Source organism: Crinia signifera, chromosome 2 (assembly GCF_055691185.1).
Source record: "Crinia signifera chromosome 2, ASM5569118v1, whole genome shotgun sequence".
NCBI lineage: Eukaryota > Metazoa > Chordata > Amphibia > Anura > Myobatrachidae > Crinia > Crinia signifera.
In genome coordinates this window covers 25,297,287-25,323,202 of record NC_139218.1, presented here as the reverse complement: position 1 = coordinate 25,323,202, position 25,916 = coordinate 25,297,287, and the positions used below count along the sequence as shown (strand labels likewise).

The following is a 25,916-nucleotide window of genomic DNA, read 5'->3' as shown; positions in this document are numbered from 1 at the left end:
ACCAGACACTGCTGACAGCTAGTATATGAGCAAAGCAATGTAGAGTATTTATTCCATGTAGACACTGTTGGGAGAGTAGCAACAGCTTACAGGCGAAGTATTACATTAGGGACTATACTGGATGAACAGTAGGTGGCGCTGCGGCTCCCCCTCAAACAGTATTATGGTAGGATGACTTCTTTATGTTACTCTCACTGGCACAGACTTTGTGGAACAAGGAAAGAAAATGTAACCCATCAAAATAATTGGCTCACTGCAAGCAGGTTAATTGTAAAGCAATAAACATGTTTTGACATACAAGGTAAACAAAAAACACAACTTTTAAAAAAGCCAGGAAAGAAATGTACTCAATTTTGCGACTTTAAAAAATATACAGTTTCCATTCATGGTTTAAAGCTTAATCTGTACACATTTCATAGAGTTATCCTTTGTACACAAATCACAAAATAGTGACACATTATAAAAAAAAAAAAAAAAACCACAACATGGCTAGAACACAATATGAGATGCAAGGCAGTGTTAAGGCCCATACACACTGGGTGACTGAGCTCAAAACAGCAGGTTTGAGCAGCTTTCAGCTCAAAGCCGCCCAGTGTGTATGGCCCGGTGGTGAGCGTTGCTGCACGCTCCCGCAACATCGCGGGGAAAGCCGTTCATCTGCTGGTTATACCACAGATGAGCGGCTTTCAGGACGGCTTTGCATAGTGCTCCGCTATGCAACGCCGTCCTCCCCCCTCCCTCTGTCGGTGCCGGGCAGGGGGAAAGCTGCTCAGTATGTATGCACTGCGCGGCTTTCCCCGTAGCGATGAAAGCCATCATCGCTGTCCATACACGCTGGGCATAGTCGCCCAGTGTGTATGGACCTTTAGTGTAATCAATTGCATCTGTCAGATACACAAGGCTGAGGCCACCATTCTGCCAGTCCAGAATATGCGATTTAAACAGTAATATCTAGTATCATAACACAGAGCTTAGATGGCCCATAGCCCTAAGCTAGCCCGCTCATAGACCACCAATGAGAGAGCTGCCTTTACAATGTTAAAAAGAGATTAAGTTCCATTGGTGGGAATATAGAATACCTCTAAACCAGGCATGTCCGAACTATGGCCCTTCAGCTCTTGTGACAGTCCCATCATGCCTTGCCACAGTTTTCTATTAGGGAAGGCTAAAACGATTGCAAGGCATGCTGGGATGTGTAGTTTCACAACAGCTGGAGGGCCACCGTTTGGACATGACTGCTCTAAACACTGCACAAAGTATCAAAAAACATTTCATATGATAAATAACAACCCTGACATAAGCAGTAGATAAAACTTTAATCCATAATCAACTGTTTGCAAGCAGAGAACAGCCGTCGTGGGTTACTCCTATCCATTCACCGCTCTCCAGGACTGGGCTGAGCTTTCTGTGGAAAACGTAATTTACTGGAATCCTATCCGGTTTCACATCATTAAAACCTGTTGATGTCCCGCAGTTATTGTCCTGCTTCCAGCCGGCCGTGTCTCTGTACGTTATCGCATGGCACCAAGGACTCGTACAGGACCAGCGGACAGCCGTACTGATGCATGCGTGGAGCTATGTACAAGGGACTAGGTGAATATATTACAATGGTCAGTCCGTCGTAGAAATGTTGAGCCTTGCATTAAAAGCGACACCACTTTATACAGGTTAAGAAAAACTTTACATATAGGATATGTACAAAAAGACACAGTAAGGAGTTAAAAGCTCGCGGCCTCTTCAAGTTGGTTTCCCATCTGATGTTGCTTTGACATCTTTCACGTTGTAGTCATTGGCAACAGACGCGGCGGTTTCCAGTGCCCTCATAGTTGCCAGTAATTTTACTATCTGTCTGATTTGGTCCCTGCAGAGAAAGAGGAACATACTTAATGGTACGGTTAGAATATAAAGTAGCAGCACCTGCAAGAACTAGGGATGAATAGGTGCAGTGAGCGGATGTTTGTGAACACTTGGCTAATTTACTGTACACAATGGGCGGCTTTGTTTGAGCATGAGCTGCTGTAGGCAGCTCGTTCCTTCCTTGTTCTCTCCCCTCTTACATTAGGCAAATTCTGTCCCACAGCCTGTTAGCCAACATGTAAAAGCTGGCGGTACAGGCCCGCACGGCTTCTAGGCCTAACTGAATCGGTCCCGATATATTAACATATTTTAGCTTAACGTAAATTATGTAAGGGTGAAGAATTCTAGGAACCTTCACAGAGAAGAAGACACAGAAGATGGCAGGTCCTACAAACTTGTCCAATATTCCATCCTGTTGCTACATGTCCGATATATTTGAATGTAAGGACACGCTCTATGAATTGTATACTAACAGGTCATCAGAGACTGTACAATATGTTGTAACTAGGGATTTTTTCAATCCCGGGATTCGGGATTGAAAAATGCTCAATCCCAGGATTCCCGGGATTGGCATCACTAATAAAACACACCCTGGCCACCCACTATTTACTTACATATATGGAGTGGGCGGCCGGGCTGATTGGGTGGCTTGGAGCCGGGTGCAGCCGGGTATGCTGAGTGGGCGGGTGGGAGGGCTGCTGGCTGGGTTGCCGCCGGGTTGGTAGGCGGGCAGACTGCGGGCTGTACGACTGTGCTCTGCGCAGTGTGACCTCTGGCCTAGTCACGCTGCGCAGTGCTGCACTGCCGGGTATGGGAGAAGCCGGGCAGCGTCTAGACGGCGCATGCGCAGTCTAATCCCGAAATTGGAAACTCCAATCCTGGTGTTTTGGGGGCCAAATCCCGGGATCCCGTCGATCCCGAGATTGGCCACCCTAGTTGTAACTAGTGACCACGCCATCAGCTAATAAACAACATTCCTCCTGATTATAACTGTAAACCTGCCTACTCTAGAATGGTGCATCCACTGCCGGGAGGCCTACCAGCATTCATTACTTTGGAAACTCGTGAGGCTTGCCTTACCAGAGGGAAGTCATTCCACCCAGTACCCTCGGCAACATTTATACCTCCGGTGTAGTCACTGTACGAAGATCCCCAGAGACCTTCGATCCTGGTGTGTTGACTGTGCTGCCATATTCAGGATATTTTAGTAAAGAACTGTCTGTAATTACAGGCGACTCTAGATATACTGGCATCAGGGAAGTGGTTGGCGGTAGAGAAAGCGTTCCCCATGGAGATCTTTTAAAGAAATACTTGCAACTACATGGTAGAGGTACACAGTAAATGTGTCCCTCAAACTAAGTCTATACCGTAACCTCACCTGGCGTTTCTCTTCTCCACGTCAGAGCAGCCAACATTCTGCCGATAGATGAAACCAGCCAGGTGCGTGAGATACCGCACAAAGTTTTCTAGCTGTGGAATGGTCTTGCCTCCTTTAAGATTTGAAAACCATTGCCTTGGAAAATATGCAATAACCTGTAGGAAAAAATAAACTAAAGAGTAAATCCTGTACATATGGGGAACACCAATAAGTAAGTAATGGACACCGGGAACGTCATCTCCATTTATCTGCTAACACAGCAAATAAGTTAAAGCATCTCGGTTTCCCAGACATTGTAGAGACATCTAGTTTATAAGCAGAGCAATGTAATCTATTACATAAGAATTACTTTAGTGACTATACTGGCTGAACAGTAGGTGGCGCTGTGTCCTAAGTGATCACTGTGTAATCCCTCTTATCTACTGTTAATCCTTCATGTCATGAAGTTGTACCGGACTGTATTGAAGGGTGTCAGTACCAACTATTTGGATCTGTTTTGTCGGAAACTGCCGCAGACTTTCAAATTCACAGCTGATTCCGACAATCCCTGTCAGTTTCCGACAACTTGGGGACTTTCCGACACTTGTCAGTCGGTACTTTAGATACAGACTGTCGTTGTACTGTCGGATCAGATGAAAAATGTCCGGAAAAATGTTTGGACTGTCGGGATGTTCAGACAGTCGGAATCACTGATTTAATAACCCCCCCATCTCTCTCAGAGCTTAGATAAAATCTTTGTGGAAGTGGAATTTAAGATATCCCAGAGGAAACAGCCCACAGAGACGCCATGATTTGTCTTACACTCTGGGCCTTCTTAATGCTGTCCTCTCCATTCTCGTTATTCTGGAACGCCATCAGGATGTATCTGTTCAGCAGCCCGTCTATCGCCAGGTCCTGTAAGCTCCTGTTGGAGAGGACTCCGTGCCACTTCAGGAAGTTCCCTAGTAGCTGAGACATCAATGCATGACTGGTGAATAAGTGCGTACGTCCATTACATTTATCATTCCACTAGCAGCAATATTGTTATCTCTGACAGCAATTTGGAACAAACACGGAAATAAAATGAAGCTGGGTATTTAAATACAATTACCCTCCTACTACTCTATTATCTCTGCATCACTAACGCAAGGCATCCATCTTTTACATGGCAGGGATGTAATGAAGTCTGAGTCGGCGGCTGCGTGGGCTGTCGGTTTTAAAAGGGGCACTCATTTATAAAGCAAAACCATGCCTTGTAAGTGGTTGCCCCTTTAAACAGAGTTCGTCATGCACCCTGCACAGCCACCAAACTCGGACTTTATTACATCTGACCCCAAATCTGTGTTTCATCTGCAAAAAGTATTTTTTTCTATGGAGACCATACAGATGTGGCCATACTTTTTGTTGATGCGTATAGCAGCGTCTCCTGGCGCTGCTCAGTACAGCTACCCTTCCCGCAGCCGCCGGTTTCCCCCGTAGCAGTGCAGGGACCGCACGCTGCACTACAATGTGCTGCCTGCAACATGTAAAATACCAGGTAAAGTCACTAGTGTTCGTGTCACTACAGTACAAGTGATGTCACTAGTAGCATCTCGGAGGTTCAACCACTTATCTACAGTACTTTATTTGAGAAGTGAATCTATTGGATACAACTTTCTGCCCCATGTGCTCTAGCCAATCCACCAACTCTGAGTAAAGCCCCGTACACAGATGCCCCATTGAAATGATCTGACGAGAAGTCTCCCTGCTTCCTTGGTGAACTATTTGGGCTTTCTGTGCCTTGTGCTTTCCCAAAAATACCTGGCACAAAGGGCTTTAGAATTTAATAAGGCATTCTTGTGGTAGATCGTACATAGCGCTTACCTTCACAGAGGACCAGAACTGGCGCTGGAAGAACACGCAGGGACCAGAGTTCTTATTTTCTATTACACTAGGAAAACGAAGACAAGATTTCCCATGATGCCAGAATGTTATACAGAACGAGAAATCCTGCACCCAATAAATCACAGCACGGAACTTAAACGAAATACTTCTGCCTGACTAGTTCTTATTCCCGCGACCTGCAGATAACACCGTCATCTAATCTTGTACTCAGAACCCTGGGGCTACTCTCTTAGGCTGGGCCAGAACAGCCGGCAGTCACCAGCAAAAGCGGTGCGGCGGCAGCAACACACACTGGCCCTTATTCTGGTTCATTCGCTGGGACGCGTGCACGCACCCTTGTGAATGGACCAAACCCAGGCCTGCTAACTGATATTTTCACATGAACATTCGCATGCCAGTGGGAACCTCCCCCATCTTTCAATGGTCGCCGACCATCAAATGGTGGTGAAGGCGCACGCATATGTAAAGGTGGCCCAGAAAACTCGTACATATGACCGAAGAAATGCAGGGAATTGGGGCGGGCAGCTGACATCCGGCTATGTCAGCTGTCTTCCCCTGCGTCACAAACGCATATGTACACCCATCTTTTTAATGGGAACACCCATGGAATGCTGGGCGTACACATATGCTAATACCCCCAGCCCTCGCAAGGCTGGGAGCTTGCACTCGGCGACTAGATTTCTCTCCAAGTTCGCAGGCACCTAGCGTACACACATGCGCAGAAATGCTGCTGTGCATACGCAAAACATCGGTCCCTGTGCGAATTTGCGTCCGAGCGAATGAACCAGAATACGGGCTGCTACCCAGACAAAGTACACCACCACATACTTTTTGGGATACAAAGGCATGAAGACATCATCATCCAAGGTTCTCCTCATCCTCATTAACAAAGCTTTCAGAAGTGCCTGAGAATAACAAAGAGCAATGAATTATTAATGCAGCCCAAAACCATTTCATTAAAAGAAAGAAAAAAACATTCTAGACAAAATGATTCAACAGTTCTATAATTAACCTATACAAATTATACAAGTGCCCCACTTATATGACGTCAGCCCCCATTTCGGCCATCTCAGGCTCCGTGGCCTGCCACGAGGACGTGACACTCATATATCATCCACAGACTATACATGGTAAATGAACCCCCGGCAGCTGAATTGTTTTCGAAAAGTTATAAAACTTTCTGAACTTACAAATCTTTTTTAAAATTTATGCCGGAACTTTGCTTTCAAGGGAACCAAGTTCCCAGACATTCATGATCAGTAACCAAGTCTGCAGGGAGCAGTTGGTGGCATATATTGATCAGAAGCGGGACGTTTACTAATTAGAAAAAACATGAGTTACACCAAAATGGATACAGCCGGTCTTATCTGATGCTCTTAAATCTCTGTGGTGTGCTGAGCCGTGTTCTAGAGCCTCGTGTTATTTATACCTCTGTGTTTTTGTTGTCAGAATTTACGATGGTGGGGTATCCGGTAATTAGTTTTTGCAGCACCGCTACCAGCCTGTTTGTCTGCGTGTTGGAAAAAGGGTCCCAGATGTGCTCGGCGATACCTGGTGGGGGAAATCGGAGGCAAGACAGAAGCGGAGATAGAGGTGAGGACAACACATCACATGGAGTAATTACATTGGCAAAGGCTCTCGTCTTTCTGAAGGGGTGCATACCCTGGTTGATTGTCTTGCTAATTGATCAGGATCAAATCGCACGGCAAGCGAACCGCATTCCAGTTTGACTATATATAGTACAGATCTGTACAAAAGTCTTGCCTGTACAGTCTTTTTTTTTTTTTCTTTGAACAGAGCATAAAGTGCTTGAGCCTGGTCCTCGAGATTTGCTAACAGTCCACGTTTTCAAAATCACCTAGTCATTGCTAACTGTCATTCCCCAGATCACCTAGCTGGTGCACAGCTGTAGTCATTGCTAACTGTCATTCCCCAGATCACCTAGCTGGTGCACAGCTGTAGTCATTGCTAACTGTCATTCCCCAGATCAACTAGCTGGTGCCCAGCTGTAGTCATTACTAACTGTCATTCCCCAGATCACCTAGCTGGTGCACAGCTGTAGTCATTACTAACCGTCATTCCCCAGATCACCTAGCTGGTGCACAGCTGTAGTCATTACTAATGCTGGCCACACATCAGACCAACTTTCCTCCAACCAACCAACTAGTTGGTTGGATGAAATAAAAACCTGGAACTGGATAGGAGCAAATGTAACTTGTAATTAAGTAATTTGTTTCTCAAATCTGAAAATCGATAACAATTGTCACTCAGACAATGTACTGTAGTTGGACCTATTTTATTTAAACTATTTCACTGAATGTTTTTGTCCATTCCTCCTGAGTTTGTGAGCAAATTGCTTATTGGCATTTGCCCTAATACAGTACCAGATTTTCGGTCCAACCAACCAACTAGTTGGATGGTTGGAGGAAAGTTGGTCTGATGTGTGGCCAGCATAACTGTCATTACCCAGATCACCCAGCTGGTGCACATCTGTAGTCATTGCTAACTGTCACATTTCCCAGATCACCTAGCTGGTGCACAGCTGTAGTCATTACTAACTGTCATTCCCCAGATCACCTAGCTGGTGCACAGGTGCAGTCATTGCTAAATGTCACATTTTCAAACATGCTGCATTCATTCCTACTATAGAACCACAGGTTGCCTGAGAACAGTCCACTTGTTCAAAATCACCTAGTCATTGCTAACAGTCACATTCCCCAGATCACCTAGCTGGTGCACAGGTGCAGTCATTACTAACTGTCATTCCCCAGATCACCCAGCTGGTGCACATCTGTAGTCATTGCTAACTGTCACATTCCCCAGATCTCCTAGCTGGTGCACAGCTGTAGTAATTACTAACCGTCACATGTCCCAGATCACCCAGCTGGTGTACAGGTGTAGTCATTACGGTCACATTCCCCAGATCACCTAGCTGGTGCACATCTGTAGTCATTACTAACGATCACATTCCCCAGATCACCTAGCTGGTGCACAGGTGTAGTCATTACTAACTGTCACATTCCCCAGGTTACCTAGCTGGTGCACAGCTGTAGTCATTACTAACTGTCACATTCCCCAGGTCACCTAGCTGGTGCACAGCTGTAGTCATTACTAACTGTCACATTCCCCAGGTCACCTAGCTGGTGCACAGCTGTAGTCATTACTAACTGTCACATTCCCCAGGTCACCTAGCTGGTGCACAGCTGTAGTCATTACTAACTGTCACATTCCCCAGGTCACCTAGCTGGTGCACAGCTGTAGTCATTGCTGTCACATGTCCCAGATCCACTCGCTGGTGCACATCTGTAGTCATTACTAACGGTCACATTCCCCAGATCCCCTAGCTGGTGCACAGGTGCAGTCATTACTAACTGTCACATTGTCAGGCCTGCTGCATTCATTCCTACTATAGAACCACAGGTTGCCTGAGAAACATCTGAAAGATAGGTTTGGCCACCCCTGTTCTAAGGCTTTATATAACTAGTGAACAGCACTAAGCAGCTGAGCAAATGCCATCATCAGCTGCCACATTCATTACATGGAAGGATGAATGAGATCTGGTACCTGTTAGCTTTGGAAGGATAACTTTCTCCACTAAAGAAGGTAATAGCGCCCGGTCCACGTCTTCCTTATCATCTTTCTCCTCACAGCCGTAAAACAGCAACGCCTCAAACCACATCATGCTTTCAAAGTCACGACATTTGGGCTAAAACAAAAGAAAAAGTAGCAATGGTAAATAAAATGTGGAATCTAATATTAAGTAGCTGACACTTCCCATCCAATAGAAATAAAATTAAATGACGTTCTTGCAGTGCCTGGCACAGTACCCAAGCTGCAGGGCCCAGCAGGCACATTCGGACAAATCTCAGAATACCCGAGCGCTTGGGGGACTAGCAACCCACTAATGTTATTGGCAGTTCACCTGGTCTTCCCCCTCCTCTGCTGTGCTACATATAACAACTGCTTCTTTCTGTGCAAAGTTATTATTGGCTGCCTGTATACAGTATGAAAAGGGCAGGGGGAGTATTACCAAAGGGCATTGCATCTCTGAGATGTGCGCTTCCACAAACGGCATACAATAGGATTGACCATGCTGCATAGTCAATCGATTTAGAGTTGTGCGGATGTACAGGACGGAACGTTCAGTCTCTCATTATATGGCATTGTGTGATGCAATAATCCTAAATATATTACATCAAAGCAACCCACTGCTGAGTGCAGTTACTGGCAGGTATTCAATGCTGTGAGCGAGTGGTGACAGCGAGCAGAGCTTCCTGCTCGCTGTCACCACTCACCCTGACAGTATTCAACGCAGCCCCTTCATACGCCAATTCCCACTCGCTCCATTTTTTTTTAGCGAGGGGGGAATTGGCGTATGCGGCTCCTGAACCAGCGAGACTCGCGGCTAAATACAGCGAGTTTCCTGCATTATCCGCTGGTCTCGCTGTTTTGGGGAATTCTCGCCGTCCTGTGACGGCGAGTATTTTCCCAGAACATTGAATAGAGCGAGTGGCCGGAGCGGAGGTTAAACAGCGAGGATTGCTGGTTTTCTGCAATCCTCGCTGTTTAACCCCCTCGCTCGCCCTGGCATTGAATACACCCCACTGTCTACTTGGCACACACAGGTGTAGCTCTGATCTGTGGAGTGACCAAGCAGCTGTTGCTAGACATCTGCTCGGTCACTCCTTTCCTACTGCACCCACAGTCAGTAATCTCTTGATTATTAGTTTCTGACAATAAGCCTGAACATTATATCGGAGACCAATACAAAAGAATACCAGAAGCAATGGGTTTTCCTTTGGTATGTTAAGATTTTGCGTAACCACGGAAGCTTGTGTAACATTAGAAGAGTTGGAAAAAAAATTATCTTGACAAGTTTGTAAAACACAACAGGGACATCTGATAGTGCCAGATGAACTGAAGAACACGCAGTGTCCGTATCCTACCTCTAGCGGGTTCCAAGTTAAAAGCTGAAGACGTACTAGAGGGTTTAATAGTTTTGGCAAACAAAGACCAATGTAAGCGTCTTTATACGTGTTATAGTAAGTAGAGCGCCAGCTCTCAAACTGAAATTTTATACAGTCAATAGAGTGAAAATTTTCCAGAGTATCTTCGAAAACATTGCTGGATTCTTTCAAAATCCGATCTGTAAGATAAGGGGGGAAAAAGGGTTTGAAAGAGTGATCATAAAAATATTTACTATTATTGTAATAAGGAATCAGATACAGGAGATAGGTGTGAAAACCACGTGTATATTAATATACATTAAGTATATGGGGGATAAGGATCTTGGACTGCACACCCTAATTACACATATCAAGAGGTGCTATCATGCTGGGACTTGTAGTTCTTCAAAGAAATAATTATTGGGGAGTGCATATCACCACTGTATTTTTCAAAGCAGCTTGGTGTATTTATTGGCCAAGAAATGCTAGCCCACCAACCAGTGTCTGTGTGACCTCGTCTGGACGGTCCCTAATATGGAGTCATGGAGAATATCCGAGGAGCGAGAGCCCCCCCCCCCCCCCCCCCCCAAAAAAAAAGCAGCACACTAGTGAGCAACTATAGTGAGTGAGTTAATAAGAAAGAAGCCACATCTAGGGGTTAAAAGGTTTAACATAGGCAAGACAATGCAAGGTAGCGTAATATTAGTTAGCATATTTAAAAGTCACAACCCCCCCAAGTCTAACCTTATCTCCTTCTACACACCCTCCCACCATCTCTGCTCATCCCCTGGCCAACTCCTCTCCCCAAAATTTTGCTTGAGGTGCCCCATCCTCGCCCTGCCACTCTCTCTACCAATCTCCCCAACCATGAATGAGCCGTCTTACACATTACCACCATCTCCTTGCTACCCAGTGCCCCTCCCCTTACCATCTCCTTGCTACCAATACCTCTCCCCTTGTCACCTTCTCCCCTTTAGCCCCCACCATCTCCTTGCTACCAGTGCCCCTCCCCTTGTCACCTTCTCCCCTTCAGCCCCCACCATCTCCTTGCTACCAGTGCCTCTCCCTTTGTCACCTTCTCCCCTTCAGCCCCCACCATCTCCTTGCTACCAGTGCCTCTCCCCTTGTCACCTTCTCCCCTTCAGCCCCCACCATCTCCTTGCTACCAGTGCCTCTCCCCTTGTCACCTTCTCCCCTTCAGCCACCACTATCTCCTTACTACCAGTGTCCCTCCCCTTGTCCCCTTCTCCTTGCTACCAGTACCCCTCCCCTTGTCACCTTCTCCCCTTCAGCCACCACTATCTTCTTGCTACCAGTGTCCCTCCCCTTGTCCCCTTCTCCTTGCTACCAGTACCCCTCCCCTTGTCACCTTCTCCCCTTCAGCCCTTGCCATCTCCTTGCTACCAGTGTCCCTCCCCTTGTCCCCTCAGCCCCCACCATCTCCTTGCTACCAGTGCCTCTCCCCTTGTCACCTTCTCCCCTTCAGCCCCCACCATCTCCTTGCTACCAGGGCCTCTCCCCTTGTCACCTTCTCCCCTTCAGCACCCACCATCTCCTTTCTACCAGTGCCTCTCCCCTTGTCACCTTCTCCCCTTCAGCCCCCACCATCTCCTTGCTACCAGGGCCTCTCCCCTTGTCACCTTCTCCCCTTCAGCCCCCACCATCTCCTTGCTACCAGTGCCTTTCCCCTTGTCACCCTTCTCCCCTTCAGCCACCACCATCTCCTTGCTACCAGTGCCTTTCCTCTTGTCACCTTCTCCCCTTCAGCCACCACCATCTCCTTGCTACCAGTACCCCTCCCCTTGTCACCTTCTCCCCTTCAGCCACCACTATCTCCTTGCTACCAGTGTCCCTCCCCTTGTCCCCTTCTCCTTGCTACCAGTACCCCTCCCCTTGTCACCTTCTCCCCTTCAGCCACCACTATCTCCTTGCTACCAGTGTCCCTCCCCTTGTCCCCTTCTCCTTGCTACCAGTACCCCTCCCCTTGTCACCTTCTCCCCTTCAGCCCTTGCCATCTCCTTGCTACCAGTGTCTCTCCCCTTGTCCCCTCAGCCACCACCATCTCCTTGCTACCAGTGCCTCTCCCCTTGTCACCTTCTCCCCTTCAGCCCCCACCATCTCCTTGCTACCAGTGCCTCTCCCCTTGTCACCTTCTCCCCTTCAGCACCCACCATCTCCTTTCTACCAGTGCCTCTCCCCTTGTCACCTTCTCCCCTTCAGCCCCCACCATCTCCTTGCTACCAGTGTCCCTCCCCTTGTCCCCTTCTCCTTGCTACCAGTACCCCTCCCCTTGTCACCTTCTCCCCTTCAGCCCTTGCCATCTCCTTGCTACCAGTGTCTCTCCCCTTGTCCCCTCAGCCACCACCATCTCCTTGCTACCAGTGCCTCTCCCCTTGTCACCTTCTCCCCTTCAGCCCCCACCATCTCCTTGCTACCAGGGCCTCTCCCCTTGTCACCTTCTCCCCTTCAGCCCCCACCATCTCCTTGCTACCAGTGCCTCTCCCCTTGTCACCTTCTCCCCTTCAGCCCCCACCATCTCCTTGCTACCAGTGCCTCTCCCCTTGTCACCTTCTCCCCTTCAGCCCCTACCATCTCCTTGCTACCAGTGCCTCTCCCCTTGTCACCATCTCCCCTTCAGCCCCCACCATCTCCTTGCTTCCAGTGCCTCTCCCCTTGTCACCCTCTCCCCTTCAGCCCCCACCATCTCCTTGCTACCAGTGCCTCTCCCATTGTCACTTTCTCCCCTTCAGCCCCCACCATCTCCTTGCTACCAGTGCCTCTCCCCTTGTCACCTTCTCCCCTTCAGCCCCACCATCTCCTTGCTACCAGTGTCTCTCCCCTTGTCCCCTCAGTCACCACCATCTCCTTGCTACCAGTGCCTCTCCCCTTGTCACCCTCTCCCCTTCAGCCACTCTACACTGCATGCTTGACCATATGTTGGGTACATTTAACAAGCCCTGCTTAACCATGGATATACTTAAAACCTGTACTGTTGGGGTTAACCCTCAGCAGGGTAGCATACATTTTGGATCCCCTTATAAATAAAGGCTACTCATAATAAATATAGCTGCAGAATGTTGAGTGAACTTGCCTTTCTCCATGTTAAAATTGTTGATGTCAGTGGATGTCTCTTCGTCATCACTGGAAAGACCTTCAAGGTGTTCGGCCATCTTACTGGTTACCTCACGAGCTTGCCGGCGCCGTGCTCTACAATTAGATAGAAGTGTTACTGTTGGGAGCGGATTTATTATTATCTAGTAACAAAGTCAGAGTCCGTCTAGTTCGCGATTGCTCCAGGACTCACAAAACTCCCACTGATGTTCTATTACTCTGGCAAAAACTAGAGCAGCGTGGACTGTACTAAAGGAAGGCCCATACACACTGGGCGACTGAGCTGAAAGCCGCTCAAAACAGCATGTCTGAGCGACTTTCAGCTCAAAGCCACCCAGTGTGTATGCCCCAGCATCATCGCCATTCATCTGCTGGTATTACCAGCAGATAAGCAACTTTGGAGGACAGCTTTGCATAGTGCTGTGCTATGCAAAGCCGTCCATCCTAGCACAGGTCCGGGACAACCCAGCACAGGTCCGGGACAACCCAGCACAGGTCCGGGACAACCCAGCACAGGTCCGGGACAACCCAGCACAGGTCCGGGACAACCCAGCACAGGTCCGGGACAACCCAGCACAGGTCCGGGACAACCCAGCACAGGTCCGGGACAACCCAGCACAGGTCCGGGACAACCCAGCACAGGTCCGGGACAACCCAGCACAGGTCCGGGACAACCCAGCACAGGTCCGGGACAACCCAGCACAGGTCCGGGACAACCCAGCACAGGTCCGGGACAACCCAGCACAGGTCCGGGACAACCCAGCACAGGTCCGGGACAACCCAGCACAGGTCCGGGACAACCCAGCACAGGTCCGGGACAACCCAGCACAGGTCCGGGACAACCCAGCACAGGTCCGGGACAACCCAGCACAGGTCCGGGACAACCCAGCACAGGTCCGGGACAACCCAGCACAGGTCCGGGACAACCCAGCACAGGTCCGGGACAACCCAGCACAGGTCCGGGACAACCCAGCACAGGTCCGGGACAACCCAGCACAGGTCCGGGACAACCCAGCACAGGTCCGGGACAACCCAGCACAGGTCCGGGACAACCCAGCACAGGTCCGGGACAACCCAGCACAGGTCCGGGACAACCCAGCACAGGTCCGGGACAACCCAGCACAGTTCCGGGACAACCCAGCACAGTTCCGGGACAACCCAGCACAGTTCCGGGACAACCCAGCACAGTTCGAGATTATCTACACCTCACCTCCACCCTATCTGGATGAAGGATGAAACAAACGTCTAAGACACATAAGCAGGACAGAGCCTTTACCTTCTGGCCTCTCTTTCGGCTATCCTCCTTTGCTTTGCGTGTTCTTGGTAAGACACTCGATCACGCCCAAAAGAGTCCAGATTTGGAGCCATTACGGCTTTACCTGTAAATTCACACAACAAACAGATGTTCAGGTACAAGTCACTGGACAACTTCATCACTAAATAGTTTGCTCTTGAAATGTCCATAAAAACACACATGTGAAAGGGAAAAAAACACTTCAGTAACATCTAAAAAAAACAGTTCATTAATAATCCAAAAGTGCAGCCTGTGCCCAACAGCCCTGTTTTAGTATGAAGGAAGGACGCAAGATCTATAAAACTGGTTGGATTCTCTGTACAACTCCATTGTTTGTACATGAGGCTGGCACACCCTCATATAAAGCTAACGTGATTGGCTGGCCAGGGCACCACCAGCATTCTTGAGCCAAGGAACACTGGGAATTTTTTAGAAGCACCTTAAAGAAAGAATTTAAACAGACTCTGAAATGGTTATCCCTTTAGCACGATTCTGTAGCTATAGGCTGGACAGCAAGTGCATGACCATATATGCTAAAGGATAGTGGGCAACAGATTGGAAAGGAGAGCTTCAAATCTGTATCCCCCATTAGTGCCTCCAAGCCCCTTCCAAGTCAGGACTGATATTTCTACAGATTCCCTAGGACACTGGAGCTCATACAACAGTATGACAAAGTGGCATGTATTAAAGTTCTGTGGCAACACATAGAATTCACATGTCAGAGGAGTAGAATTTGTACAGCGCCGCTCAGCCAGGAGAGGGATGGACTATAAGCTGTGGGTACTGAATGGTGGGCCAGTGAGGTGATTGAAGCACCACCCACCATGCAGCGGGGCAGATGTACCAAGCTTGGTAAAGTGACCACCTACCAAGCGGAAGGTGGCAATGCACCAGCCAATCAACTCCTAACTGCCATATCTCTGACACCACCGATTGGCTGGTGCGTTATCACTTTGCCCTACTGAATACATCTGCCCCACTGTTCCTTCCACATTACACTCAGAGAACACAGACTTAAGCCCAAGAGAAGCTACTACCAGCAGACATCTCCATCAGGCCATATAACAGGGTGGTATTCTCTTCATTGCAAGATATCAGGCTGGCTTCTAATTTTTCTACATAGGCAGCGATAACATGAAAGAGATAAGATGCAAGTGCTTCGAAATTTTGTCTTTCCGTACAGTCTATATAATGACAAAAGGCTATCGGGTGCTACGGGAGAGTTCACCTCTCCTCTAAGGGGGATACGGTCGGTTGGTCGACTTAAAGATGGTCGGCAGTCATTAGGTCGACACCATTGGGTCGGCATACTACAAGGTCGACAGGTGTCTAGGTCGACAGTCAAAAGGTCGACATGGGGTTTTCACTATTTTTCTGAGCCGACAGGCGGTATTTCATGCCCTACCATCCACTAGGGCGTGGTGGGAGAATAAAATAGCCTGCCGAGCGCAGCGAGGCACCGTGCCCGAAGAATGGCAAGTGCAGCGAGCCACGCGAGGGGACGCGGTGCACCTTTACCTGTGTCCATGTTCACTGTGATGACATTCAGTTAAAAAAAAACAGTGAAAAAACCCATGTCTACATTTTTAACTGTTGACCTAACACATGTGTCGACCTAAGCACATGCCAATCCTGTCCCATGTTGACCTAGACACCTGTCGACCCCAACAGTGTCAACTTAATGACTGTCGACCATCTTCAGGTCCACCCAATGATCCCATTCCCTCTAAAGTGAGAAAGATCCTGTAGATTAGCATGAGGGGGGCAGGCATAGACCATCTTCCCAAATTGCACAGATTCATTTAGCCACATTCTCCAAATCTAGACTGGCCATACTACCCTTTATACCGGGACACTAATGATTAGCACAGGTTGTAAGGCTGCACTGTGACCAAGCCCCAGCACCTGTGTCATCCAGGATTATTCTAGTTTACAGGGATAGCACGGCAAGCCTATGTAAAATACTACTTCTGGCCACAGCTTAGACCTGTCATTGGGCGCACTTCACATAGGCCTGGACTCAGAATATAACAGAACGGGAATAATTCACGCTAATCATACGAACTAACATGAGCCTATAGGCTGACAACAAAGCCGGATACGTTTACTGCGTAGGAATGGATTCCCGTTGAAACATTTATAGGGAAGAGGAAAATGACCCCGGCGGTGTTGGCTAATCAGCTGCCACTGCTACTGATCATGGAAGCGGATTAGTGAATGGTGTTATATTTCACATGAAGCCAAGGCCGGCTGAAGGCAGACAGCAAGCACTGCGTTACGCTGTTCTGTGGGACCTGCTGCAGCAATAAACACTTTGCTCCTTCTTGCATAGGACTCAGAACAAGTGAGATTCCGCACACAGAGGAGGCATACTGATTGGCAGAGCAAGCTAGCACATTGTTACTGTACACCACATACAAGAGCATCATTATACAACATAAGCAGTCTTCTAAGGTACAATCCTCTTAATTAGTATTACAGCTGCTGGATTTCATAGCCCCCCCCCCCCCCCCACTAAATACCAGATGACAGCGTAACGGGCAACTACGGCTATGTGGTCTATGTTATCTAGTGAGGACATTAAATGATGGTATTCCCCATCGCTGAGAGACATTGAGCACAGGGGGTTCTGGGGCATGGGAAAAGATCTCCCTTACAAACACGTCACATGCATGTTAGGTGATTCACTAACAAGGTTGTTTAATGAATAATAAAAACCTTCAGGATGGACTGACTTGAATGGCTCGAAAACTCCGAAGATTCATCTTTTATATCATCTTGTCGTCTTTGGACAAGGCGGGCGGCTCGGTGTTTGTACAGCTGGTGCAAGGCAGATTCCAGCTCGTTTATCAGGGGGACCTGAAAAAATACAACAACATTCATAATACCTGTTCTGCGCGCCAAGGTTACATGGAAGGGGCAAGTTATGCCAAGCACAAAGCAGACTTCCCGGAAGCAATCAACTGCATAAATGGCTTACGGCCCCCCCCCCCCCCCATACACCTGCGAGCAACTGTGGCCACTTCCCAATCCCCTGTGACCACTCAGGGAAACGGTAGAAATAGGTTTAAAAATACGGATCCTGACTGTTTTTATTACAACGATTGGTAAATCTGCATTTTTTTAAAATCAAAACTCCCCAATTCCCCAACAAATCACAGATGGACGGCGAACAGCGGACCAGGAAATGGGGTAAACGGTTAGCATGGTGGATGGGGGCCATAACACAAGAGAAGCAGAACCCATATCGGACATAAAGAAACATGAAAAACATTATTAAGGTTTCAGAGTATAAAATAAGGAACACCTGGAGAGGATACGGTTTATTTTGCAGGACACTCGCTCACACAGAGCACAAAAATGTAACCTTCCCTTTGGGAAAACAGCTTCCAGCCAAGATGAGACGTCTGTCCCTCACCTGAGAGACTTACCTGTATCTGTGTGCAGGGATAAGTGCAGGAATGGTTTCATAGCTGCCAAGCCGAGGCACCGACAGCTCCACATTCACCGCACTTATTCCAGCCTCTGACATAGGGAATTGGGAGCAGAGTCACACCACAGGCTGGAAACTGGAAGGAAGAACTAGGGCAATGTCCAGGAGGGAGCAGGCGGGGAAACGCTTATCCCATAGTTTCTTCTAACCTTCCTCACTCTCAGCACACAAACATACATTCAATTCTAAGTGATATCCAAAGGCAACGTAAGGAACTAGCAGTATCCCACTTCAGTCATACAAGGAACACAATGTTAGAAGTTTATATCACTCATGCAATAGTACCATACATACATACATACCACTATCCCAATTTCATTCTGACTGTGCAAAATAGGCTTTACACTGAATGGCAAAAGGGGGCCTAATAACTGGTGCAAAAAGGAAAGGTCGCACAGATTTAAAGATATTGTTAATAGTGTTCCTGACACTACGGGCCAGATGCCACCACCGGACGCTTAACGGAGCTGTTCAAATGTAGGACGGGCGACTATGGCTGCTGGCGCCATCATTTCAGCCCACACTTCCCTTGGACGTCAGGCTGAAATGCACGAAAAGTCAACCGCTTGAGCACGCAAACATGACTTTTGGGTCACGCCCATTAGCCTGGTTGGGTTTAGCCGCTATGTGCGCCTAAACCTGACCTTAATAGGCGCGATTTGCGCAATGAATATCGCCCCGTAATCTCCTGTCACTTTTGATGCAAGATTGGGCACCTGTAGTCATTTGACTCCGGCCCTGTGTTTAACGCTGGATTGCTAAATTTTAATTTTGAACAAGTTGCATTTACTTGAATATGAAATGTATGAACCGAAGGCATTTTCTGAGCGATTTTACGGAATTGCTCAGAAAAGGACACTACATCGCTGTGCTATTAATCGCATTTTGCTATCTCCTGGCAATCAGTACCCAGCACTGTGGCTATTACTCAGTCAGGGCCCTGACAGATTGCTCAGAACGCTCCCCTACACACATCACTGTGTGCAGGCCCCATAACCTTCTGTTTATGCTCACTTCTCATGTCCCTTCTGTGTCACCCAAATCTGTCTGCCCCCACCCTTTAGAATGACGAGCAGGGCCCTCTCTCCTCATGTGCTTCTCTTAGAATATATCTCTGCCACCCTGATAAGGATAGTTACATCAGGACACTGATGCCGTTATTTACCATGTACTTGTCCTAAATTGCCTTGTACTGTCATTTATTCTCTCATCTACAGATGGAGCATGTTTCATCTTTGGCCGGCGCTCGCCAGACACCTTGCGCTGGCGAGAGAGACTGGGACGTGCGTGCGTCTCACACGCACGCGCGCCCCAGTCTCTCGACGGTGGCGATGCGGGGAGGCGGCGGGGACCCGGGAACAAGGTCTGTTGCCACGGGGCGTACGAGCATCTCGATAGACACGCCAGCCCTGCAAAGTTAAGGCCGGCTCCATCTGTATGTATTGTCAGGCGCACTGGCATCTAATGGCTCTGTGTGTCCATCTGGACTGGAGGTGTATTTGGGCTTATAGGCAACAAATGACCACTAAATCAGACAGCGCAAAAACACCTTTATTTACATCAAACAGAATGACAGAGGGGGAACAATCCAGCTCGAAACAATTACCCACGATAAACAAGATAACGCTTCGAAAAAAGCCTCTTCTAGTCTCCATTTATAAAAAGAACTCAATCCGAAAAGCAATCTCCAAACTGATCGAATAAAAAAAAAAAAGGCTTGAAATTCCGCAACTCACAAATGTAAAAACCACAAAAGGTAACACACGGCACATATATGAAAGCACCAATCAGAAAGGTCCATTCAACAGAGGTGACTAATACCGCTTCACGATACAGCTTCATTGTACCCCCTCACTGACCACCATGTGCCAAAATATCACATTTTACAGCCCAGTATCAAGAAAGCATTGACTTAAAGAAACAAGAGACATTATCATCACGGTTATGATTGGAACAGGAAAGTAATTGTTAGGCAAACGCAGTCAGTTTTTGCACAACTTGAAAATTCAGGTTTTAGGGATGCAAAAACGAAAAGGAACAATTTTTTTTTTTTGCTTTGATCTAGAATGTGAAGAATCGGTGCATTCTTACCTTTTCACGGAAACACTCAAGCAAGTCTTGGACATACCCTCGCATTTCTTGCAAGAATTGATACCGTTCACCGTTGCCCCCAGAACACCCTTCTAAGCGGCTAATGGCGATATTGGAGTCTACTCGACTTTTCTCGTGCTTCTCGTAATGTTCCAGATTCACTTCGTGAGTTTTCTCCATAGCCTGGAGCCTACATGGGGCATACAACACAGTAACAAGTGGGTGGGTGGCCTAGCGAAGAGGGCACAGCCGTCTACAAAGTATATGAATTTAATTACCAATATTAAATCACGTGGTAAGGTCAAACGTAAAACTATATATGTCTAATAGCCTCACTATTAATGCTGCTACAACACCACATTTAAATTGTCATTTCATATTTAAAAAAAAAAAAAAAAAACTGAACTTCACATTTTATACTCATCCCAAAAACTGACAAATTGCAGAAATGTATTCAGGGCTTAATGTGCCCATACATGGTGAGATTTCTCCCGTGCATTTTGTACTAAATCGCATCACACGCCATCAAATTGCATGCGATGTGCGTGCGATGCTATCCGAGGGCAGTACAAAAATATGTGCAGCACATACTTTTTTGTACTGTGCGATGAGATGATATTGCACAGTGTATGGGCACCTTTAACCAATCATGAATAGGTTTATACAATTTGACAGTTTTAGGATATGGGGCACAGGGCCCATGATAGTGGCAGGTCTGCTTTATAGCATCATATTGTAACACTTAATCTAGCACCCAAATTGTTATTTTTATCACCAATGCAACATTTTGTAACACTTTGATTATTACATCTCACCTAAGAAACACTTAGCGCTCACCAATGTAACTCTTAATGCTCTCACTAGTGTGATGCTTTGGGGAGGTTGGCTTGCGCTGGCCTGGGGGCTCCCATACCCTGGACTTCAGACCGCAAAACTGGCTTTGACCCTGTATTTCAAAATGTTTCCAAAAACGGGTCTGCCAGGTAAAACCCCTTTCACACCGCATCTCTTAAACGGTATATTGCCGTTTAAGTGCGGTTTTTTGGCACTGGCAGACCCGTTTTTGGAAACTTTCCAAATACAGGGTCAAAGCCAGCCTTCAGCTAGATAAATGATAGAAGCTTAGTGGTTGCTATAGGTTTGACACATCTCCCCTTAAGCCACAGATTATTCCAAAAATAGTATTAGCAAGAAAAGGCCCCGGATTAGTGGTAAAGGCTTCTCGTGATTCCAAAAACGTATCTGCACTTTCACTACGGTGCCCCACTCTATTTCTTTCTTCCTCGTGGTTAAGACGTTACTAGAGATTAGATTTAACAAAAAAAATATAATCACTAATTCCTGGTTTATTCCCTTTTGGAAAACAAAGGACCATCAACCAACCGATAAAACTAGAGATAAACATCAGACAGTTATACTGATCCAGAAAACGCCCTTTAATACACTTCTAGAGAAATTTGTACCCACTTGGCGAAATATTTTTTTCTGGATTCTATTTAGAAAGTAGAGTTAAGGGAAGACGTGATGTTTCAACTATCCGCAGAACCGCATCACAATATACAGAGAAACAGCTTTACTTTTTTTACATGTCTAAATCCAATTCTTGACTCGTACACCAGAGTTGAAACTTTGTGCTTGGCTTTTTAGATTAAAGCCCTTTATACCTGCGGCACTCTGTGGGACCGATAGTCATTGCTCCTTCATATATTACTGGCCTCTATGTGCAACTGTCCAGAAAGTGGCACTGACACAGCCCCGAGTTTCTGGCACAGAACGCAATCTCACTTCGCTACCGTTTAAACAGTTCTTCCGGGGATTTGCCCAATTCTTGATTCCATCCACGTTCTTTAAGCAGTTCATTTTGATGATACAGAACAGGCCTACGTTCCTGGCCCCACACAAAATGAGCCAGGAAAACTGAAAGCCTGCAGTACTCCCCCAAAAAATAGAAAGAGGGTCTGTCCTACCTGTCTTTAAGCTGTTTCTTAACCAAATCAATAGTAACAGGAGTCATCTCATTACTGGGAGTTTTGAAAGTGACAGAACTATCTGGTTTTTGAGATTTTGTCTCAGCAGATCCATAGGCGGAGTAGGTGTAAGGGACATTGTAAGAGGAACTGTAGGGCATTCCGTGGTAGGTGGTGGGGTAGAACAAATTATTCGCTTCTACGGATGGAGGTGCTTGAACCTGGAGAGAAAAATAAATAAATTAAAAACTAGATTACACCCTGACCATGGCAAATCAACACAGATATATGAAACTGGAGGCGGGGTAGAGGAGGGGAGGAGCCCGGCTGCCTGGGAGGCAGTTGAAGTTTAACCTCTAGGGTGCTGGTGCTCTCTCCCACTCCACTACCCACTGTAATGCCTGTGGCCCCTGACGTCTCCTTCGGGATAAATTATATCATGGGTCTTCAAACTGCGGCCCTCCAGATGTTGTGGAACTATATGTCCCAGCATAAGCTGACAGTTTTGGGAAAAATAGTCTTATAGGAAAAAAATGTGGCAATGCATGTTGGAACATGTAGTTTCACAACATCTGGAGAGCCACAGTTTGAAGAACCATGAATTATATACTTCCTACATCTCTTTTATTCAAGTCCATTATTTAAGGAACTGTCCACACCATTTGGTAATGTTCTTGTCCTAATTTCTGTTTAACAAAAACCACTAAGGGGGGTAATTCAATCTGTGCCGCTATTTCTGCGGGCGGAAATAGCGGCAGTCGCCTATTCAAAGATGCCGTTTCCGACAGCATTGAGGGCTTTCAGATTCAAAAAATTGTCCAAAACTGCTAACTGTCGAATTTTGCAGACGATTCAGACAATTTTATTTATTAACCGTTTCTTATATAGCGCAGCATGTTCCGTTGCGCTTTACAATAGGAAACTGTGATACAACAAACTGGGAACTTACAGATGGCCAAAGGTAGGAGGGCCATGCTCGCAAGCTTACAACCTAAAAGGGAAATTCTTTATTGCATTAATTCCACCAAAATGCAAAGGCTCCTGGTGGGCTGTATGATACGGTGACCCAGCAGTTTGGCCAGGGGTCCAGAGGATGGAAAATGTGAAAAGTGGATATGTGTGGATTGTACAGTGGGGATGTGAATGGATAGGAAAGGCTTATGAAGGTTATGAGGCTGGTTCTGGAATTTGATAAGCTTGCCTGAAGAGGTGAGTTTTCAGGGAACGCTTGTAGGTTTGGACACTGGAGGAGTCTTATTGTGCGTGGGAGGGGATTCCACAGAGTGGGTGCAACCCGAAGAAAGTCCTGCGATAGGGAATGGGAGCGAGTAATGAGTGTGGATGAGAGACGCAGATCTTGTGAGGATCGGAGAGGTCGTGTTGGAAGATATTTTGAGATAAGAGAAGAGATGTATGTTAGTGTAGTTTGGTTTATGGCCTTGTGTGTGGGTAAAAGAATATTGTATTCAATACGGTAGAATACAGGTAATCAATGAATATAGCAGCCGTCCAACAGCAGTGCTCCCCTGAGACTACAACAGCACCCAAAGCAAACCAGTGACATGAAGGGAACAGACGTGTTTCCTACATCCCTCACATGATAACGGATTATATGCTGGCACAATGGTATAACATGGGAGTTTGTGGAACACTAAGTATACCATAGATGCTGCAACTGATAATACATGCCTGAGGTATGCTGATGCCTTTCCTTATCTGCTCCTGCTCCCAGCGGCTAAGCTCCTCATCCTGCTCACCGGATGCTAGAGCTTCATCGTCACTTCCCTCAATACCTGGAAGGGAGACCACACACATGATTAGCAGTTACAGTACACGCGCAGAGGGAAATGACATATACAAAGTAATAATGCAAGCAGGCGAACATTAGCAAGAGGGAAAGATGAATTATTACTTAAAGGGAGAGGTGGGAATAGAAGTAGGAGGGTACAGGGGAGGCAGGTGGGGAGGGGTGAAGCAGTGGCCTTGGTTGACTCCAGCAAGCTTTGTGGGAGCAGCTCAAGCATTGCAGGATGGGGGAAGAGTGGTGAGCTTTTCCATAGACAAACAGCAGTGCTAAAGTAGTATTAGGAGGCAGGAAAGAGGTTACCAGTGGGGAGGAGTGATGGTTATGGTGTAGGGGGATGGAGTGGAAGGGAGTGGAAAGGAGAGGAAGTTGAATTAAATTCTGTGAGCAATAGGGAGACAATGGAGGGAATTGTAGAGGGGTGTGCAGCAGCCGAACAGTGTGAGATATATCAATCCTGCTGTAACATTAATGCAGATCATCCCAACATATTTATAATACACCACAAACCGACCTATCAAATGGTACAGCAGATGTAATCTGACATAACACTGGAACACAACGCAAAAACCAACAGTCTAGGTTGGACGCAGCCAAGGGAAACTATTGGCAGTCTTACTATATCCAGACAGGCGTTGATGTGTCACAGGGAGAGGAGCAATGAGCCTGTTCTAAATGAAGGGCGAGCACACAGGACCAGACCCACTGAAGGGGACTAAGAGACAAGAACCGATAGCAAGGACAGTACTGGGAAGGCACATGAGGGAGGAGCCAGAGATAACCTCAAGTAGCGAGCTAGGGAGAAAGCCAGGGAGACAACAGAAAGGTAAAAAGGGATAGTGCCATAGTTAACTGAAAAGAGGAGGGGGCCAAGGCTGGAGCACTGGGGAACCCCAATGTGAAAGAAGGTGGTGGCAGATGATGTTAGAGGTAGAAACAGAAAATAAATGGTGAGTGAGGTGAACCATGAGTCACAGAGACCAGTAGACTGAAGAGTTTATAGGTGTTGGAGATAGACAGTGACTGCAGATCGATCAAGGAGGAACCAGTAGCTATGGCAGTAAGGAGGCCAAAGATGACCTTCCTGAGTGCAGGTTCTGTAGATTGGGCATGACAGAAACCAGACTGGTATGGAAGTGGGACCAGAGGAATGAGATGAGTCGGAGGAAGGATCCTCTCCAGGTGTTTAGAGGCAGGGAAGAGATGAGGCAGTAGGTAGACTGAAGAGGAGAAAGCCAGGTGAGGGGATGGACAGCAGAATGTTGTTCATTTATACAATGGGAGAGGAAATAGGAGGGTGGAGAACAGGTAGGGAGCAATTTAGTTTAGGGACCAAAGTGTGGGAAAATGGGAAAGGCTGTAGGATGAGGGGAGTTTAAAGAAAGCACAGGACAATATCCCTTATATTGTGTGGTAATATGATCATTGAGGAGACAGGTTCTGTGGAGGGGACAGTGGCCAGACTGGAGAGTGTTGGAAAGGAAGGTGGTAAGGCAGGTGTAGAGGAACCTCTCCAATAAGGAGAGGGCAGATATTGGACAATAAATCAACAATGAGGTATGGTGGAGATCAGGTTCATGAGAGTGACTGGCAGCATTTGTAGCTGGTGAGATGGAGGAAAGAGAGAGAGAATAGGGAATATGTAAGGAGAACTTGAACTACAGCTCCACGGTGGTGTGGAAGGAGAACAAAGAAGGGTGGCTAAAGGGACACTTTCTCCACTACCCATCCTGCTTCACTAAATGTGCCCATACACTAGGGCGATTCACATGCAATTTGGTCACTTTTCATGCAATTTATCGTCGCAATCGCTTGTGTTTTAAGTCCGATGACATGCGCAGTCCAGTACGAGCCCGCAAGTCAAACAGGCTGCAGAAGAGATGTTAGATCGCAGCCAAGCCAGGCACAATTGGTTCGCATGCAATAGATTGTATCCAAAAGGACCGCATATGGTATATCGCATGCGATCCTTCCGTGCAGGAAGGTCCCAGGCACCTCAAGGTGGGGGATTCGCATGCAACATCTCCGAGAGAGAAGTCACGCAAGTGTATGGCCAGCTTAACTTTCCGTAATGCTTAGAATACAGATCAAATTAACCAATTTTGCATATGA

General features: G+C 47.1%; 1 protein-coding gene across 1 annotated transcript in view; it reads right to left on the bottom strand.

Moving 5' to 3' along the window:
• Nucleotides 1-264: 264 nt before the first annotated feature.
• PAXBP1 (PAX3 and PAX7 binding protein 1) overlaps nt 265-25,916 on the bottom strand; it is a 32,154-nt gene continuing 6,502 nt past the window's right edge. Inside the window, exons 5-18 of the mRNA XM_083171817.1 lie at nt 23,690-23,793; nt 22,001-22,221; nt 20,034-20,223; nt 17,185-17,308; nt 14,432-14,534; nt 13,136-13,251; nt 10,045-10,244; nt 8,663-8,804; nt 6,528-6,649; nt 5,927-6,003; nt 5,078-5,144; nt 4,037-4,183; nt 3,236-3,390; nt 265-1,861 (exon numbers count right to left, since the gene is read on the bottom strand). Coding sequence (XP_083027943.1) covers nt 1,738-1,861; nt 3,236-3,390; nt 4,037-4,183; nt 5,078-5,144; nt 5,927-6,003; nt 6,528-6,649; nt 8,663-8,804; nt 10,045-10,244; nt 13,136-13,251; nt 14,432-14,534; nt 17,185-17,308; nt 20,034-20,223; nt 22,001-22,221; nt 23,690-23,793 — 1,892 coding nt within the window. The 3' untranslated portion in view covers nt 265-1,737. The remainder of the gene's footprint in view (nt 1,862-3,235; nt 3,391-4,036; nt 4,184-5,077; nt 5,145-5,926; nt 6,004-6,527; nt 6,650-8,662; nt 8,805-10,044; nt 10,245-13,135; nt 13,252-14,431; nt 14,535-17,184; nt 17,309-20,033; nt 20,224-22,000; nt 22,222-23,689; nt 23,794-25,916) is intronic.